The sequence below is a fragment of the Schistocerca americana genome, chromosome 2, assembly GCF_021461395.2.
Source record: "Schistocerca americana isolate TAMUIC-IGC-003095 chromosome 2, iqSchAmer2.1, whole genome shotgun sequence".
NCBI classification, from domain to species: domain Eukaryota; kingdom Metazoa; phylum Arthropoda; class Insecta; order Orthoptera; family Acrididae; genus Schistocerca; species Schistocerca americana.
The window spans coordinates 208,475,866-208,496,757 of NC_060120.1; the positions used below are offsets into that span (position 1 = coordinate 208,475,866).

General features: G+C 42.7%; 1 protein-coding gene across 1 annotated transcript in view; it reads right to left on the reverse strand.

Moving 5' to 3' along the window:
* The window catches only part of LOC124596436 (juvenile hormone acid O-methyltransferase-like), a 119,154-nt gene that overhangs the window by 37,758 nt on the left and 60,504 nt on the right, over positions 1-20,892 (reverse strand). Inside the window, exon 4 of the mRNA XM_047135571.1 lies at positions 8,427-8,559. Coding sequence (XP_046991527.1) covers positions 8,427-8,559 — 133 coding nt within the window. The remainder of the gene's footprint in view (positions 1-8,426; positions 8,560-20,892) is intronic.

Below are 20,892 nucleotides of genomic sequence, written 5' to 3' on the forward strand. Positions count from 1 at the left end.
TCAAGGGAGACAGAATAACTTTAGACGCAACAGTCCAGCATGCAGTTACGATTCCGGGAGAAATTCTCCACCACATGACCGACAAACAAGAAACTATGTAAACTACCGACATAACGACAGACCTGAATTTTATCAGAACTGGCGGGATTCAAACAGAGCAGGGCACTTTCGACAACGTGAATTTGTAGAAGCTAGGTCTCCTAATCCCAATAACGACGCGCGCCAACAAAGGAACAGACAATGACTCGCACCGCAGGCAGCCACCTGCGCCGGCTGGCTCAGAGAAAAATAACATAGAAACTAACCTTGAGAAAATTTCCAGTATTCTTTACCGATGTATACAACATGATAATTGCTTTGAAGTTGAAACTCTGTGCACTAGGAAGAGTAAAGGTTTACACCACATTTCACATGTAAAACCGTTTATTGAAAGATAATCTGCTTTTTAACTTAGTCTTTGTTATAAAATTTTTCGCTTCACATTATTAATATGCTTTGTCAGACTTAGAATCTGTTAACATGCAACAATGTTTGAAGTTAAATATCCAATCACGAACCAAGAGAACTTATTTAAACAGAAATTACGAATGCATTGTTATTGTGAACAGATGACACAGTGTTATTGTGTGTGTACATTCTTGCTTGTTAGTTGCACGTTTACGTAACGACTATAAGGCTCACATACCTAGAACATTTACCAGTACTGCTAATGAGATTTTAATGCAACATTTTGGTTTACTTGCAAATACATTATGGATTCAAGGTGCTTTCTGAGAGATACCAGGTGACACAGTGGTTAGTTTATTTGACAGATACACGACTATATCACGACACTACTAATGTGTGACACAATTTACCTTGTTGCTTTTGCGGTGTATCTGTTTTATATCTGCACAGTTTTTCTGAATTCTTCTGGAAAATAAAACATGTTTTAGTAGTAACTTTTGTGGTATAGCAACAATGAGACAGCCTTTTTCGTGGCACAACAATACGTTACTGTACAGTACTTTCTTCATCACGCCAATAAACATAATAACTACGATATCTATTCGCAAAGCATTTCACTTTTGTTTATCATGAGGTAAGTACATTGACTCCTGCAGAACTTAGCTTTCGGAGGACGACAACTACGACACTTCCACAGAGATTATCTTACAACAAGACGCACAGTTTAGCGCTACAGTACACGTATTTGAGTGATTAATTTTATACTTAAAACATTTATTTTTAAAGGTTTTTGAATTACAAAGAAAGTTTTCCGTGATACATTTTATTCAGTTGCAATAATCTGTAACACCTGAGGGTATAATTACATTAATCCTCAGGGGGGTACACGCCTACTTTGTGTACCATGTGTTTGGCAAGCACAAGGAGCCCTAGCTAATATGGTATTTGCTTATACTACTTTACACATCGGTACCATATTTCTCTAACACAGAATTACACAGCTATCTGATTATTTGACAGAGAAACAAACATTTTTTTTCTACATCAGTGACAGATGTTTACGTAATTACATCGTTGTATAACTTCACACTTACGAAATTGTATTTTGTCTGTACTTTGTGAACTGTTCATATTTTTTCGGAACCATTGTGATACTATGAGAGCGTTGAATGATATATTTGGTATGGGATCATGATTTTTGAAGTGTGTTTGAGGCAGATGACACTTTTGACATGAGCAGAGAATTTTTTTAGGTTTTGAAATTATTGGAGGAAGCTACGACGATTTTGGGAGTTGACTGAGGTGTTATGATGTTATTATCATGATGACTATGTGTATTATGCTGTTGCGGTATGTTTATGATCAGTAAGCTGATGCTATATGAGTTATTTGATTATGCTACATATCTGTAATGATGAAATATTGAAGAAGTGTCGATGAATAAGGTAAGGAATAATGAATAGTGGTTAGGGACTCTGGTTTGCGAAAAAGGTTGTTGGAAACCAAGAATCGTACTTTAAGAGTTATGAAATGTGTGTAAATGCGTGAATGTATCACAATGCAGGCGAAAATTTTTTGCACACTCTTATATTCATAGGATTTTGTTTCTACACATTTGCAACGCAAATTCTCCACCGGTGAAATTTTTTTTGTATGAGACTGTCACTGTAATCCAAACTGGTGTCGTAAATATTTCGGTAAGAAAGTTAAGTGACCACCTGCACCTAATGTGTCGTGGGCACCCAGCTGGGCGACAGTCGCCTTGAAAAAAGCCATTAGCGTGTGCCTTCCAGAGGCACAGGTGGAAAAAAAGGGAGGCCATTATCCTCGCTATTGACGTTCCTTTGTAGAAAGCATCGGAAAAACGACACGGTCAAACTTGATAACATATGATTACACTGTGGAGCTCTTAATTTGTGATTTACTGAAATGCCTAATGAAATGACGAGAAATATTTTTATGTCTATACACCTGATTATGACTACTGTCGCTCTAGTTGAGAGATTTTTCTACTAACTTATGAAATGCCTAATGACTACTGAATGATGTTCTTATGCTTCACTTTGTACATAGTTGCTTATTTCATTTGATATCTAGTTTCTAGCTGCACTGCAGCATTGGTTAAAATAAAATTTTATAGCTGTACTAATATAAATATTTTCTGTCTACAGATCGAGTAAATAATAATTTTTTCAAAAAAATGAGGGAGCACAAAATGACATTTACCTTCACAGGAACTGCATTCATAATTTTCTTTTCAATTACTTGGTAACTTTTTGGTAGAATAACTTCTTGTGGTGCGCCACTTTAATTACATAGACATTAAAATGTGAGTATACATTTCCCTTGTCTGCATTGTTGTCTTTAGTGTACTATTTTTTCTGCTTGAGCTATGTCATATTTAGGTATTTCATTTTCTGCTGCTGTTTGCCAGGTATCGTGCTACTGAATTTTAATTTGTGTTACTCTGCTAAGCCAGATATATTTTTCTTGTTTGCTGCGCATTGCCTCATATTAGTTGTAATGTTGAATTGCTTGATAATTTAGATTTACTGTAGCTTGCTTTGCAAATTTCCATTTTTTTCATTGCTGTTTGTGATAATTGTTTTATGCTGTTGCATTGCCTCGTCCCTTAGTTTAGCATCTGAGCTCAGTAGATTTAAGTTAGCTTAAGAGAGGGTAGCCTATAAGAGAATGAGTTGCGATGAATTTGAAGAAATGCACTGAGAGGTTATACGAGAAAAATAAAGAAAGCATGCTTGGATAGGATTTCTTTGGCTGGAGCAAATATCGAAATAAGACGAAAGATCTATGGAATGAAGTTTTGGGTTGGACTGCAGTACCAAATGTTACACTGAAAACAAACCTTGTCCTTTCCTTTTGTATTATTATGCTATGTGTTTGTGTACCCTTGTGTATTTGTGTACTTCCTGTCTTTATGTGTTTATCTGATAAGACTTATGTTGTAGAATTTTTCTAGTACTAAGCTACATTCACTATGATGAGGAATACTGTTATCCTCAAATATAATTTGCATTTATAATATGTTATTTACTTTGTAAAGATGTTTAGACATTATTTATTCTGTTCTGTTTTAATGCTCATGTGTAAAGTTGATGTTTCGAAAGTTATTCGATCTTTTATGTATGTACTTATGTCATAATTCCTGTAACATTGATGTATATGTTATTTCGATACAAATGTTATCTGTACTGTTACGTTCTTTAATGATGTATTTTGTACCTTTGTAATTGTATTTTCATGTTGTAAATTTATAGTTGTATAGACACCAGTTCTTCAAATTAAGTTACATTTCACTGCACACGTTTCTGTTGGTCATAGTATATGGACAATATGTGAGAAGTAGGGACTGTTAGTGTTTGCACGTGTGTTAATAATTCAGCAAGGGACTGGATAACAGCATTGCTGGTTCTAAGGACAATTCCAAACACTTTGTGAGTGCACAAGTGGTGGTTTATGGACTTGCTATATTCTCTGCAAGACTCTTCGATGGTGATTGTGCACCTGCACAGTCGCAACAGATGGCTGCTGGCCATTTCTACAAGGACTGCAGTGGGTCTGCACCTCTGGTGGCCCACCAATACCGTAATCTCTACCAGGACTACAGTGGGTCTGCTCTGTGATGACCTACCTACCAATATTCTTCAAAACGTCGAATGACTCTGCTGTGGGTTTGCTACGTTGTGGCCCATTACCTGTCAGCATGTCAAGAGTCAGCACAGTCTTTCCGATGGAAGGGCACTACTTCTTCAAGACTGCATGGAAATCCACTACTTCTGTGTGCATTCTCTTTTACTGTTCAGACTTTGAAAAAAAAGAAAAACACTGTAATTTTACTGTGATGAATCAGGACTGTCTTTATAGACTGTGAGAAAATTTTAGCTTTTGACCAACATTGTATCAATAAGTGTGTGCATTTGATATCTTTGTTATTGTAATTATGAAAAATTTTATCAAATCATTATTGGCCACTGCCCAAAACAATTTGTAAAATTTTTTGTGGGGAGCATGGGGGCTATGTAAGTAGGCTGTTTAGGTTTTTTTATTGGTAACGCCACCTCTGTATGAAAATCACTGGCTGTGCTGTGTGCAGTCCGTGGCTGCTTTGCATTGTTGTAATACTCGCCATTGTAGTGTTGGGCAGCTGGGCTGTTAACAGCGCGTAGCGTTGTGCAGTTGGAGGTGAGTCGCCAGCAGTGGTGGATGTGGGGAGAGAGATGGCGGAGTTTTGTAATTTGTCATGAACCGCTATATATATTATGACTATTAAGGTAAATACATTGTTTGTTCTCTATTAATATCTTTCATTTGCTAACTATCCCTATCAGTAGTTAGTGCCTTCTGTAGTTTGAATCTTTTATTTAGCTGGTAAATGTGGTGCTCTCTGTATTGCAGTAGTTCGAGTAACCAAGATTTTTGTGAGGTAAGTGATTTGTGAAATATATAGGTTAATGTTAGTCAGGGCCATTCTTTTGTAGGGATTATTGAAAGTCAGATTGCGTTGCGCTAACAAAATATTGTGTGTCAGTTTAAGCACAGTCAGGTATAAATGTTCAAAGGGGACATTTCAACAGCAATGCCACTATGTTGAATAATGCTTTTCGTGCAGCCACAGGACGTCGTGTTACGACTCAAACTATGTGTAATAGGCTGCATGATGCGCAACTTCACTCCCGACGTCCATGGAGAGGTCCATCTTTGCAATCTCGACACCATGCAGCGTGGTACACATGGGCCCAACAACATGCCGAATGGACCGCTCAGGATTGGCATCACGTTCTCTTCAACAATGAGTGTCGCATATGCCTTCAACCAGACAATCCTCAGAGATGTGTTTGGAGGCAACCCGGTCAGGCTGAACGCCTTAGACACACTGCCCAGCGATTGCAGCAAGGTGGAGGTTCCCTGCTGTTTTGGGGTGGCATTATGTGGTGCCGACGTACGCCGCTAGTAGTCATGGAAGGCGCCATAACGGCTGTACGATATGTGAATGCCATCATCCGACCGATAGTGCAACAATATCGGCAGCATTTTGGCGAGGCATTCGTCTTCATGAACGACACTTCGCGCTCCCCCTGGGCACTTCTTGTGGATGACTTCCTTCAGGATAACGACATCGCTCGACTAGAGTGGCCAGCATGTTCTCCAGACATGAACTCTATCCAAAAAGCATGCCTGGGATAGTTTGAAAAGGGCTGTTTATGAACGGCGTGATCCATCAACCACTCTGAGGGATCGATGCCTAATCGCCGGTGAGGAGTGGGACAATCTGGATCAACAGTGCCTTGTGCCACGACGAATACAGGCCTGTATCAATGCAAGAGGACGCGCTACCAGAGGTACCGGTGTGTACGGCACTCTGAACTACCACCTCTGAAGGTCTCGCTGTATGGTGGTACAACATGCAATGTGTGGTTTTCATGAGCAATAAAAAGGGCGGAAATGATGTTTATTATTGATCTCTATTCAAATTTTCTGTACTGGTTCCGGAACTCTCGGAAACGAGGCGATGCAAAAGTTTTTTTGATGTGTGTATATTGAGAGGCCAATGTCAAAATACCCACACTTGTGAACAGGGATCGACAAGAGGTTCGTGAAATTACAACACTTTTTGCCCAAACCGCCTGTTTCTGAGCCAAAAATATCCTTTTAGATTGGGAAGAGTTACCCCAATAAAATATAATACCATATGACATAAGCGAATGAAAATAAGCAAAGTAGAGTAATTTTCGTGTCGAACGACTATCTATCTGAACACCTAGAAATTTGAACTGTTTCACTAACCACATGCCCGTCCTGTGAAATTAAAATGTCAGATTTTGTTGAATTACGTGTTAGACACTGTAAAAACTGAGTCTTACTATGATTTAGCGTTAGTTTATTTTCTACAAGCCATGAACTTATGGCATGAACTGCTCTATTTGAAACCGAGTCAATGTTGCAGATAACATCCTTTACTACCAAACTAGTGCATCATCAAACAGAAATATTTCAAAGTTACCTGTAGTACTAGAGGGCATAGCATTTATATAAATAAGGAACAGGGATGACCCCAATACTGATCCCTTGGGCACCCCTTACTTGACTGTACCTCACTCAGACCCCACATCACAGCCATTCTCAACACTGTGAATAATGGCCTTTTGCTGTCTGTTGCTAAAGTAATGGGTGAACCAATCGTGAGCAATTCCCCGTATTCCGCAATGGTCCAACGTCTGGAGCACTATTTTGTGATCAACACAATCAAACGCATTAGTTAAATCAAAAACTATGCCTAGCGTTCGAAACCTTTTGTTTAACCCATCCAGTACATCACAGAGAAAAGAGAATATAGCATTTTCAGTTGTTAAACGACTTCTAAAGCCAAACTGTACATTTGATAGCAAATCATGTGATAATGATCAAGTATCATTACATGCACAGCCTTTTCAATAATTTTATCAAACACTGATGGCATGGAAATAGGCCTACAACTGTCTACATTATCCCTTTCCTCCTTTTTATAAAGCGGCTTTACTACTGAGTACTTTAATCTTTCAGGAAACCGACTATTCCCAAAGGAAAAATTACAAATATGGCTAAATACAGGGCTAACATGTGCAGAAGCCAGTCTGATGGTCGTGGATCACAGAGGGAACACCCAGAACCATATCGGACGGAAAACGGAACGGCAATGTTCCATAAGATTGCAGCGAACGGGTGCTGACCACAGAGGGATCGCCTGCAATCGCCGGTGGAGGGGGAAGGCCACAGACATAAATACTGGATCAGGTCCACTCTAGGAGCAATCTCAGGTCACACATGATGAAGGTTACGAGCTACTTTACCGAAATATTGTGCAGGTACGACTCTGATATCCTGCAGAACACCTGACGACCCAAGATGTCATCAGATCGCTGGGAAACTCTGAAGAGTTACAACGTTTTGGTATTTTATTGACCATGTAAAGAAGTGAAGGTGGCTTTCGTAAAAATTACACTCAGAAAAATTATCGGACTTCGAGAAAAATAAGTGGCTGCAGGTTCTAATGAATGTCATATGGCCGGCCGGGGTGACCGAGCGGTTCTAGGTGCTACAGTCTGGAACCGCGCGACCACTACGGTCGCAGGTTCGAATCCTGCCTCGGGCATGGCTGTGTGTGATGTACTTAGGTTAGTTAGGTTTAAGTAGTTCTAAGTTCTAGGGGACTGATGACCTCAGATGTTAAGTCCCATAGTGCTCAGAGCCATTTGAACCATTTTTGAATGTCATATGCCAACAGTAATTACCAACAAATGGCTTTTGAAACGATCGAGAACCAAACGAAAAGCTTACGTATTTAATTTCGTCCCTCTTACGGATAAAATCTATTTTCTCTTTTTTTTATCCAAAACGAAGGACGGTATTCAAATACGAAGGTCACAATATGGAGTTTATTTTTTATGCTTCAATGAAAATTCAGTCTACACACGTAAATACTACGCACGCTTCGTATTACAGCCCAGCGACAGCGATCAATAAGGACCTAATCGCAAGAGAACAATAGTGTATCAGAGCTAGATAATAAGAGAGCTGAAGAACAAGAGGGTTTTTCTCACACCTGTACGTCGTTTTATAATATTCTAACAGTGTTCCATTGCGTAATTTTTATCCCAGTACTAGTTACAAGGTTCATTCATCGCTACATTACATTGATGTTTTTATCAATAAAATTAAATGTTGCTTCACTTAAGCGTACCAGAAGCTGTCATATAGTAAGGGTGAAAATTCGTTATGTCTGGCAATGGCGCCACACACACTCCACCTACGTCCCACAATACACATTTATCGTTCATTCACAATTAGATGGTCCATAAATTCCCTGTAGTCGACAGATGTAGTTTAGACTGCGCAAGACATCTGTAAATGTTCTGGCAAAATTATCGTTTTCAAGACGTAAAGAAATAAAAAAGAGGGCGCTGTTAGCACCGGTACGTTACCTCCATGTACTGGGTCCAGCGTGGATCTTTCACCATTTCTTCGTATGCAGCGAATAACGGCATGTTAGCTATTATTGTAAACACAGCTTCTCCGCTTGGCGCCAGGAGTTTGTGCATATTCTGCACAACACGCCTGTGAAAATAAGGAAACAACCATTCGCTATGACTGTTGTAATCTCCATTAGGTAACTTCTCTGTATATGAAGAACTGCCATGGTGCTGTTGATTACTGACTTATAAGTACAAAGTAAGTTCAACTAACCTGAACATTCTCAGTGTCAGTATTGGTAAATCAGGAGAAAGATTATATGTTTTACAAGATTTTTCGAGACATAACATGAGGTCAGAAACAAAAAATTTACTGATGCCTAAACTATCCTCCATGGGCACCAGTGTCGGGCTCCACAGCGGCAGCTGAGTGTCTCACCTGTTACTAGTGAGGTAGCCATGTAGCCTGATCCCGACATGGGGTTCACACCTCTTTCTGCCTTGGTAGTACTTACTGAATAGTGATTTCATGAGCTAATGTGCTCTCGGATTATTAAAAAGGAGGGTACGATAAGAAACCTTCATTTGTTTTCCTCGCTTGTAATTCGTGAGTTAATGTGGACTCGAATTATGTACTACTGGAGAGCTGAAAGGAAAATGTTCGCAGTGGTTCGTTCCTGTGCAATAGGTGGAACGTATGCCTGGACTTTTTCCTTGGAAGTTTTTTGCTCGGCCACAGCTGCTCGCACAATGTTTTGACCTTGACGTCGACTGTGCTACGCAGACGTCCAGAACCTAGTCTACATGTGTGGAAATGGTCCAAACCATTGTTGAAAGCAGCGAAACACCACTGATGCATTACGTCCAGCATGTGCAACAGTTCATTAATACGTCCATCCAGATTCCCACAATGCGACCTCATTCAAATGGCCGAAGCTGTTCTACCAGAGTACGTACTCTTCAGTGGGACATCGTTGTCCCCTAGAATGAATGTTTCAAATATTTTACCTCTAAACTCAGCACGGTTACTGCCCGCAGAGGGTGCCCAGACGAGACTACCGAGCGTTATTGATAAGCGATGACCATGACAAATGAATCATTAATACTACAACGTCTCAGTAAGTACATATTACACCCTGGTGCCCCTGAACAGATTGTTTGAGGGTGTTGCATTTTTTTTCCGGCAGTGTAGGTTTTGCGGAGTTAATAGAGTCAAGAACTACAGAGAAGTTACCAGATTCTCCTTCATGCTGTATTACGCCGAAAGCAGCCACAGCCTCGGCTATTCACCCCAGCAGCTCCAAAGCTTGTCTCACGAGTCCCTTGTAAGTCACCGACGCACTAGCGCCTCGTGTTTGCGCTTTTCTGACTGTAGCAATGAAGCCGCTGAGGCCGCTGGTCACGATAAGGAAGTTCTGTTCTTAAGAACTCCGAGAGTGGGGAAATTTTGCGAGTCATGAAATAAAGCGTAAGCTCCGCGTCGCAGGGCTAAGATTTGGCTCTCTGCGTTGGTGCCAGGCACAGCTGTATTTGTGGGAATTCTTTCCTCTCTATATTGTTGTTGGAGCTTCAAAGTAAATGGTTATCGAAAGATATGTTTGTTGTCATTGGACCCTCGATCTAAACCTTTCCCTGAGGAGACGTTTTTCACTTCTTTACCTGTGTTATATAGCATCGCGTGTTCATGCTTTTCGAAGATGTTGCAGGACTCCATCCCACAAGCCAGTGGGGTTATACGAAATTCAAGTGGAGATCCATTAGCACATTATCTGGCCACAAGCTGCCTTACTCACTCGCCCAGCTGCACAGGACAAAGCACTCTATGGTGCAACATCTCAGGTAGAAACCCTTTCTTTCCCAGTAAAGCCGCCCGGGGTGGTCGAGCGGTTCTAGGCACTACAGTCTGGAGCCGTGCGACCGCTATGGTCGCAGGCACGAATCCTATCTCGGGCATGGATGTGTGTGATGTCCTTAGGTTAGTTAGGTTTAAGTAGTTCTAAGTTCTAGGGGCCTGATGACCTCAGAAGTTAAGTCCTATAGTGCTCAGAGCCATTTGAACCATTTTTCCCAGTAAAGACTGCGTAAGAAGATTCCTGACAGTTGGCAGTGCTGTTACCAACTTCCAGCTGTGTAGCACTTATAGCAGCAGGCGAAAAACGTAGTGGTCTATATAGTGCGACAACACTGACGCGATTCCACACAGATATCTACAAAATCGCGTTATGTGATTAGTTGAGACAGACATCCAGTCCACTGCAACTGAAAGGGATATTTTGATGTTCACTCAACTACAGATGTTACCCTGTCATGATGAATGATACAGCGATCTAGGAAATGTGGAAAACCTTTTCTTTATTTCAGTCCATGCAGGCAAACAAATGGTCACAGATGATCAATTTCGGTAAGCACAAACAATTTTCATAACTGAATTCAAGGATCAAGATAAAAGTAAAACAGAGATATGCCAGTTATTGTATCCGCCTAGTAACGGATTCCTCAGCACACTAGGCAGGCCGCGTGGGCAACTGCCCCGCAAGGAGGACGTGCACAAAAGGCTTTCATCAAAAGAAAGATATTTTCCTTGTGTGGCCTGGGCTGTTTACCACAGAGCTACACGTCGACTCCACAGTGTCTGGGAGTGGCAACTCACCGACAGGCAGCATGTCTGTCGCAGCAGAGAGCGCTGTCGGCCGAGCACTACTTTGCTAAGCCAGGTCACGTGCTCTCGCAGCGCCACGCGGATGTCCATCCAAGCCCGACTCTTTAGGCCACCACCTTTACTTGATAAGTCTGTATATCCACCCCCCCCCCCAATTCCATACGTCCCTCCAGATTCTCAAGCACCTTGCACTCCACCTCACCTTCCATATAAGCCTCCCGTCCCCCAAGCGGATCCTCTATGACCTGATCCTTTCCCCCATCTGTTCCTTTTCCACGAACATATCCACGTGCTCTACACCTCCCGCCGACTTGATCGCCCCCATCCCCTGGTTGCTCCTCTCCTCTCCAACCCCCGCCCACTGCCATGCCTTCACCATTGTGTCCCCCCCTAACCTCCACCTCTACACCCTTCCTCTCCTCTCCCAAAGTTGCTGCTATCAACTCCCCCTTCCGGATGATGCCCTCTCACCCTCCATTTATCCCTCCTATCAACTCTGATCCTCACCTCCCCCTCCCACCCTCTATTCTTTTCCCAGGCTTCATTTCCCCCTTCTTCCATCCTGTTTTTTCCCCACCTACCCCCTCTTTTACCCCATTCTCTCCCCCGACTCCTTTTGCTTTTCCCTCCCCTGCCTTCCCACTCCTTTCCGCATCTGTCCTGCCCCCTCCCTTTTACGTGTCCTCTCCCTTCAGTGGCCCTCTTTTCCTTTTCCTCTCCACCCCTTTTCCCCCCTCATCGGTCTGGGTCCTTGCCCCCCCCCATCCCCCATCTGACATCATGTCTTCTCTATGGTGCAGTTTTAAGTGAGTGTTCCGTCTTGTGTGTCCCCTTTCATTGTTGCAAATAGACACTGTACTATCGCTAGGTGTTTTTTTTTAACTCTTGTGAACAGAAACTGGACTGTCACCTTGTTTTTTAATTGTGCCTGGTTCATTACTATGTGTTTTAATCAGCATCACCAACCCTTTGTTTTTTATTTTCGCTTCGCCACTTTTCACCTTGTTCCAGTTTTAACTAGTCACCGTTTTGTCACCTGTTTATATTGTTTTACTATCTCCTCATTATCTTTTTACCATCTGTTGGCTGTTGAGCGGCATGTTCGTCAATTGCGCCCTACGCCTCAAGTCGGCAGTACCAGCAATTACGTCCAGTCGCATCAAAAGTTGAGTTCGAGTGCTACCAGGTGGCGGTACCAGTAGTTCCGTCTAAGTGCTCCAAGCAGGCAGACCTGGTGCAGTAACGTACCGCGTCTTCACGCCACCGACTCAGGCGCTCATCGTGTAAGCATGTCACAAACAAGATCACAGGAGAGCTATTTCTGTTGAATGTAGCTCTTTGGATATTCATTCAAGGATATTGTAATTGGGTTTCGTTTTGTAACTGAAGGCATTTCTTTTAAAGTGCCTTCAAGCACTCCTCAGTACGCGGATACTTCACCAGCAGTAGATAATGTTGCAAGAATTTTGTACGTCGTAGCTTGACATCACCTTGCTAGCATGCAAGTACGTTTCTGGACATGGGTTCCTGTTCAAAACATTACGTACGTATGTATGTAAACATTTTTTTACATTGTAAATTCAAGGGATAATCAATAGGTGTAGCTTATCATGGGTTTCTGTTTAATTCTTTAATAATATTCACTAGATAGCCTCTAGCATGAAAATAAGCACCAGATCCAGCTTCTACCACACATTTTTATTGTTTTTCATTGTTGAGTTTCCCTTCTGCCAACTAGAGTATAGCTGTTAACATTGTGTGGCAGTAGATTTCCTTAAGTTTCTTATAGTAAATCACTTATTATGTAGGTAGATGGATAGGGACTGTGTCTGTTGTGTGCGGATGCAGCAGGAGTTGGTCACAGTCCAAACACAGCTGGAAGCTTTGTTGGGCATAGTCAACAGGCTCCAGAGTGCCACCTTGAGGTGCAGTGGGGATGGGGTGCCTGGGGCAGCTTCTACTGTTCTAGATTTGCAGGGGGGGATGTCACAGCTCTCTGTCACTGAGCCAACCTAAGGTACAACTGAACTGGCCAGCCCACTCTCACCTCAGTGTGGATGGCAGACTGTGTCAAGGTCTAGAGCCTCAAGGCGAAGGCTGCATGGGGGATGCAGGCTCCTGCCAAAACCCATGCAGTTTGCTAAAAGATTCAGTGTGCTATCTGACTCTGGGGGGAGACTGAGCTGGACCAAAATGCACCTTCTGCCACTAGGCCACTCCTTCTGCGAGGTCTGGACAGGCACGTGGGGATAGGGTTTTATTAGTTATTGGCAGCTCCAATGTTAGGCGGCTCAGGGAGCCCCTCAGGAACAAAGCGGCTAGGGCGGGGAAGAAGTGCAAAGTCCACTCAGTGTGCTTGCCGGGGGGCTTTGTCCAGGATGTGGAAGAGGCTCATCCGGCGGCTATCAAGCGTGAGGGGTGCAGCCAGATGCAGATTGTGGAACATGTCGGCACCAACGATGCCAGTCTTCGAAGTTCTTAGGAAATCCTTGGGTCCTTTCGACAGCTGGCTAAATTGGCGAAGGCGGCCTCCATCTCTCCAGGAGTGGAAGCCAAGCTGACGATTTGCAGCATCATACCCAGGATGGATCTGGGTCCTCTGGTTTGGAGTCGAGTTGAGAATCTAAATCAGAGGCTAGGACGGCTCTGTGACGAAAATGGTTGTAGATTCCTCGACTTACGCTATGGGGTGGAAGGTTGTAGGGCGCCCTATATGTAGGGGTGCACTATACGCAGGAAGCAGCTACATGGGTAGCACAGTACTTGTGGTATGCACATGGTTTTTTTTTAGATTATGTTCCTCCTCACGGGAAACAAACCGTTGGCCTGAAAAATTACCAGTTCATGACACTGATGTGGGTGTGGCAACAGTAAAAATCGTTCCCTCGCCTGAATATGCTAAATCTCATGTTAGTAAATTGTCGAAGTGTCCGTAGCAAGGCCCCCAACTTACTCTCCGAAATAAATAGTAGTAATGCCAATATTGTATTAGGTACCGAAAGCTGGTTGAAACCAGACATAAATAGTAGTGAAATTTAGAACTCAGATTGGACATGTTTAGGAAAGATAGGACTGATGCTATGGGAGATGGTGTGTTCACTGCATTTAAAAGCTATTGAAACGCAGTTGAGATCGATGCTGGGTCAGACTGTAAAATAATCTGGATAAAGCTGTCAATCAGACAAGGATTGACCATTGTATTAGGGTGTTTTTATAGACCACCAGTATCCGCAACAAACGTCGCAGAACGTTTCAGGGAAAGTCTTGAGTACATAGGAAACAAATATCCAAGTTATCCATTAGTTATAGGTGGAGACTTCAATCTGCCGTCCATTGACTGGGAAAATTATACATTTAACACGGGGGGCAGAAGCAAAGACTTGTGTGATGTTATTCTAGGAGCGCTCTCAACATACAACCTTGAGCAGTTGGCTAGAAAACCAACTCGAGATGGGAACATATTAGATATCTTGGCGACAAACAGACCTGATCTTTTTGAGGAAGTTAGTCTAGAAGAAGGTATTAGCGACCGTAATGTCGTGTTGGCTTCTACGTCAGTGGAAGTTGCAAAAAAAACTCAAAGAAACAGCCTAGAGTTTTCTTGTTTGGGAAAGCAAATAAAATTGTCATTAATGAATATCTTCATAGTCAGCTCCAAGCATTCACAGCGGGACACAAAGATATCGAGCATCTTTGGTCGGAATTTAAAGGTATTGTCCACCTCGTGCTAGAGAAATATGTGCCTAGCAAAAACATAGGGGAGGAAAAGGATCCACCTTGGTTCAACAAACATATTAGGAAGTTGCTGAGAAAGCAGAGAATTTTACACAATCGTTTTAAACGTAGTCCCTGTCCCGCTGACAAACAGAAATTATGCGAAATGAAAGCAGCTGTCAAAAGGTCAATGAGAGATTCTTTTAACGAATTTGAAAGCAATATTTTATCTGCAGATTCTAAAAATAACCCCCAAAAATTTTGGTCGTACGTAAAATATATTAACGCCATAAATAATTCAATATCTTCTCTTGCTGACAGTACGGGTAATGTAGCGGATGACGACAAACAGAAAGTCGAAATTCTAAACCTAGCTTTCAAAAACTCGTTTACGTTAGAGGACTGCAGCACCATTCCCCCTTTCAAGGATGGCTGACATAGTGTTTAGTGTATCTGGGACTGTAAAACAGTTAAGATCCTTAGATGTCAGGAAGGCTTCTGGCCCAGATGGTATGCCCGTAAGATTTTATGTTCACTATGCTACAAATAATAGCATCATTCTTATCCATCATCTATCAGAGATCATTGGAACAGCGGGAAGTTCCACGGGACTGGAAGAAGGTCCAGGTCATAGCAATCTATAAAAAGGGTAGAAAATCGGATGCACATAATTACTGGCAAATTTCACTGACATCGATTTGTTGTAGAATCATGGAACATATTTTGTGTTCAGACATAATGATCTTTCTAGACTCTGAGAAGCCCGTCTGCAGAAACCAGCTCAGTTTTAGGAAACAGCGGTCATGCGAGACACAGCTGGCCCTCTTTGTGCATGATATACGTGGGCGGTTCAGAAAGTAACCTCCGATTGGTCACAGTGCGGGTTGTGGGGGGAGTAGCGACGCCATCTGTGCGTTCACGCACTCAACAGGTCAGTCGGCATCAAGCCGTGGTCGAGTGAACGTCGTACCTGCGCTAGTTTAGTTTTTGTGGCAGTTTGAAATGTGTGCTGCAATAGAAAACCCCGCCAAATGTGAAGTGCGTGCTGTCATAAGGTTTTTTACAGCCAAAGGATATTCTGCACCAGCTATTCATCGTGAGCTTTGTGCCGTGTACGGACCAAGAGTTATGAGTGAAGGAGTTGTCCGTGAATGGGTACGTTTATTTAAAAGTGGACGAGAAAACGTTCATGATGAAGAGAGGAGTGGTAGACCATCATTGGTGACTGACGAACTCGTTCAGACAGTTGATGCAAAAGTTCGTGAAAATCGACGTTTCTCAATGTCGGAGTTGTCTACTGGTTTTCCACAGATTTCTAAGACTCTCTTGTACGAGATAGTGACAGCAAGATTGGGTTACCGTAAGTTCTGTGTACGATGGGTGCCCAAAATTCTTACCGACCACCACAAAACTCAAAGAATGGCCTCTGCATTAGACTTTCTGTCACGTTATGAGGACGAAGGAGAACCATTGTTAAACAGAATCGTGACCGGTGACGAAACCTGGATTAAGTACGTGAACCCTGAGACAAAAGAACAATCAAAGATGTGGGCACATTCAAATTCGCCTACCAAACCAAGAAAAGCCTCGCAAGATTTTTCTGCCAGAAAACTGATGGCAACGGTGTTTTGGGATGCCAAAGGGGTGTTGTTGGTTGAATTCATGGAACGTGGTACGACCATTAATCAAGACGTGTACTGTGAAACAATAAAAAAGTTACGACGGGCTGTACAGAACAAACGCCGTGGTATGCTGACTTCCGGTATCGTTTTTTTGCACGATAACGCCCGTCCTCACTCTGCTCGCAGAACAACGGCCCTTCTTGAGTCCTTCAAGTGGGACGTTATCAACCATCCACCTTACAGCCCAGACCTGGCGCCAAGTGATTATCACCTCTTCATGCATTTGAAGAAATGGCTCGGGTCACAGCGGTTTGATGACGACGAAGAGCTCAAAGATGCGGTCACAGGCTGGCTCCAGGCACAAGCGGGTGATTTTTATGCAGAAGGAATTTCAAAGCTTGTGAAGAGATACGATAAGTGCCTCAATCGCTATGGAGACTATGTAGAAAAATAGTGCAAAGATGTAGTTGTAAGATGTATATATTAAAATATTTTTATTTAACTTGGTGTATTTTTTTAAATCAACCGGAGGTTACTTTCTGAACGGCCCTCGTACAACAGGCTCTAGATACCGGCTCCCAGGTCCATGCCATATTCCTCGACTTTCGAAAGGATTTCGACTCAGTTCCGCACTGTCGATTACTCCAAAAAGTGCGAGCTTACGGCTGTCCGATGGCATATCCGGTTATATAGAAAGTTTTCTAACAGACAGAGAGCAGTATGTCTCCTTGAATGGGGAGAATTCAGCAGAAGCAAGCGTAACATCAGGTGTGCCCCAGGGCAGCGTAATAGGTCCGCTGCTTCTTACGATTTACATAAACTATCTGGTTAATTGTATTGACAGCGGCATTAGACTGTTTGCCGATGATGCTGTAGTCTACAGGAAAGTAGAATCACACGAAACACACGAAACACAAATCAATGAGGATTTGCAGAAAATAAATTCGTGGTGTAATGACTGGCAGTTAGCTTTCAATATTAGTAAGTGTAGCCCATGCGTATAACAAAGCGAAAATCCCCATTAATGTACGAGTACAAGATTAATGCCCAGTCTTTTGAAGCGGTAACATCCGTCAAGTATTTGGGTGTGGCTATTCGAAATGATCTCAAATGAAACGATCAGATTACACCAGTAACGGGTAAGGCGAACTCTAGATTGCGGTTTATTGATAGAATCCTGAAGCGATGCAGTCCTTCAACAAAGTAAATTGCTTACAGTACTTTAGTTCGTCCAGTCTTAGAGTATTGTTCGTCTGTATGGGACCCTTGTCTGTTGGGTCTGATTCAAGAAATTGAGAAGGTCCAAAGAAGAGAGGCAAGATTCGTGACTGGTACATTTAGCCATAGCGAGAGCGTTACAAATCTCATCGAAAGTTTGAAGTGGGACACAATTTCAGATAGACGACGCGCTAAACGGAAGGGGCTGCTCACTAAATTCCAAAATCCGATCTTCGCCGAGGATGTTGAGCATATATTATTACCACAAACTTTCAAATCACGCAATGATCACCATTCAAAGATAAGGGAAATTAGAGCTCGTACTGAGGAGTTCAGACAGTAGTTTTTCCCTCGCCCAATCCGCTCGGTGGCTAGCGTAGTATATATGTAGATGTAGATGTAGACCCATCTAAAAGTCCCAGAAGTTCGTAATGGGAATTTCCGAACAGCCTGCACACTCGATTGAAGATCCTAAGAGCACGAGAAAAATTCGGACAGTCATTGGTGCCAGTAGTAGACAACTGAGTTACTGCCTTTCTTCCGCCTTTTGTGAAATGAAATGAGGTCGCTGCCTAAGCAGTCCGTAACTGTCCTGCTATGACGATGAATTAAAATTTTTCCGAAGTCTTCTTTACTTAATATTGCGCAACATCGCTAAGGCGTGCCAAACTGGGCACTTTGGAGCCTTTTGCGCATCATTCTCAGAAATCGTGAGATAAGCTTCAATCATACCGACAAGAAACATTTTATTGATGGAAGTGCAAGGGCACAAATTTAAACTGTGAAAGCTTGAACTATGTAAAAGATAACTTTACAAAAGGGAAAGGGCAGTATGGAAAGCCGCCAATCAGAAGGTTTCTCGGTAGGGGCAGAGTAGTGAAACACGCTGCGGTAGGCGTGTTTATAATAAATGAAAAGGACAATAGGACTCACTTTTTTTAAATAATGACCGTTTTCGGTGTGACTAGCAGATCGTCTCCAGACCTAAGTTGGGAAGAGGAAGAATGGGACGCGACAATAAAAGGATTACTTTAGTGTAACACTATAATTAATACGGACAATGGTACTATAAATAACTGAGAGATGACTTCCCTATCAATCTCCTCGATAGCTTTGTTTCTCAAATCAACAGAGTGCTTTATCATGCAGTAGCACACGTGATGTAGTTTTGTCGGTCGATTTTCTTACTCTGCGACCAAAAGGTGTCTCAGTTGTTGGATACAAATTCCAGCTGTGATGGACACACCCTTGGGGAAGAATTCGTAGTGCAAAACACACTTTTGGAGCTATCAGATGGAAAATATTATGTTCACATTACTCTTTGCTAGAGTTCACGTCTTTTGGTAGGGCTCAGCCTTTCATTTCTTCTTAGGAACATAACGATAAAGGCATCACAACTCGCTACCAGTTACAGTATTGCATACGAATGCTCAACGAGCAACCTGATGACGTTTAAGCAAAGCTGCAATAATAGTCACTGTTGATTTTTGTTGTTTCGAATTAGAGCATGCAGTATTCCTACAGCAGTGTTCTGAGCCTTGACTGTTGAACGCAAATGTCGCGTTATGGCTAAATTGTAACCATCACTTACATCATAAGTCGAGACTTCCTTAATGTGGAAAGTCATTCTTGCCAGAACGATCTTTGTTGAAACAAGAATATCTTTTCTAGCGTGTTTTTCCCAAAAGCACTCGCTCTGCATGCAGTTCAGATCTTTCGAGTTGCCTCCTCTGCATTCATCCCTCTATTATATCAAAAGTAAATATGGTGTTGCAGATGTTACACCTTTTTCCACTTGAGACGCAATTTTGCAATGCTTAACCGTAGTTCATGATTTTCAAGTACGAAAAATCCATTGCTTAACTGCAAGATGATAACAAGCATCTCAAATTCGAAAATGAGAGTTGAGACATACACTGACAGAGTCGCGCAGCGTTCACCTGGGCGGCGCCCAATTTCAGGCGGCGTTTGGCGTCTGGCCGGTAGCCGGTAGCTACTGCAGCGCAAGGAACTGCTCAAGCGTAAGCTGTTCTGATCGCGAAGCAGCCTCGAGCTGTCCTGTGGAATTGTTTCTGGAAGCGTCTGTTATTACTGGTGGGTAGAATGTTAAACGAATTATCTTCAATGTTTAATCAGAGTCATAACTTTAGGCGAGGGTCGAAATACATAGGAAAAAAAAAACAAAAAAACAAAAAAAAACGGTTGGACGCGAACACGCGACTATGAATGTAGGAGGCACGACGGTTACGGGCTCACACAACACAACATCTCGGAAGTAGACCAACACTTCTTTCTGACACTACCGTGTCTTACAGTGTTGCCAGATTGGGCACATGGCTGGACTTAGCGTTGTCAGGGCGGTCGGTTTTATTGGCCACCTTAAGTGAACGACTTGGTCTCTGTGGCGGCCGGCCGGTCGGCGGTCGGTTTTTATGTCTAAGACTGTACATTACATAAAAATGAAGGTGGAGCGGGCAAGGTGACAAGAAAGGAAAGGGAAGGAACCAATGATACCGGCTGCATCGGGGCTTTATGCTGAATCACCGGCGACGAGTGAAGATATGTGCTGGACTAGGGCTAGAACTCGGGATCTCCTGATTACTAGGCAGCTGCGTTAACCACTGAGCCAGCCGTACACAGTGTTTATAGCAATTCGCGGACTGTCTCGACACGCCTCCCAGACGACTCACATTCCGATATAGCGCCACCTATTCCCAATCACCGTTCATGTCTTCCACGTTCGCTAATTTTAGATTCCCACTGGAAATCGAACTTAAATGTGCATATACACTGAACTTTGTGGATTCAGGGTCCATCGAGTCGAATCTATTATTTGAATGCGTGATGCGTGTTCTCCCGGACGTGTCCAAAAGAACAGACACCATGCAATTGCATAATTGTAGACTTTCATGTGTCCTGATTATTTTCACTTGTTGAATGAGCGTAGGTTGTTCAAGTTGTTTTTTGTCAGATGAAAGAAGCTCCTCGTCCACACCGTGAAGGCCCAAGGGATGTCGACTGCCCGCCAAATCATCCTCTGCCATTCGACGTCACACAGGTGTGTGGCATGTGGCATGTGGTCAGCACACCATTCTTCTGGTCGTGTTGCCGACGTACCAGACTTCCGACCCGCTGCTCCAAGTAGTTCCAAAATTGGCATCACGAGGCTGAGTGCATTACATTGCTTTAACAGATAGAGGACTCAAATAATGAAAGTTAGATGTGTTTGTTAATTTCACACATTCTGTCTTATGTAATGCATAAA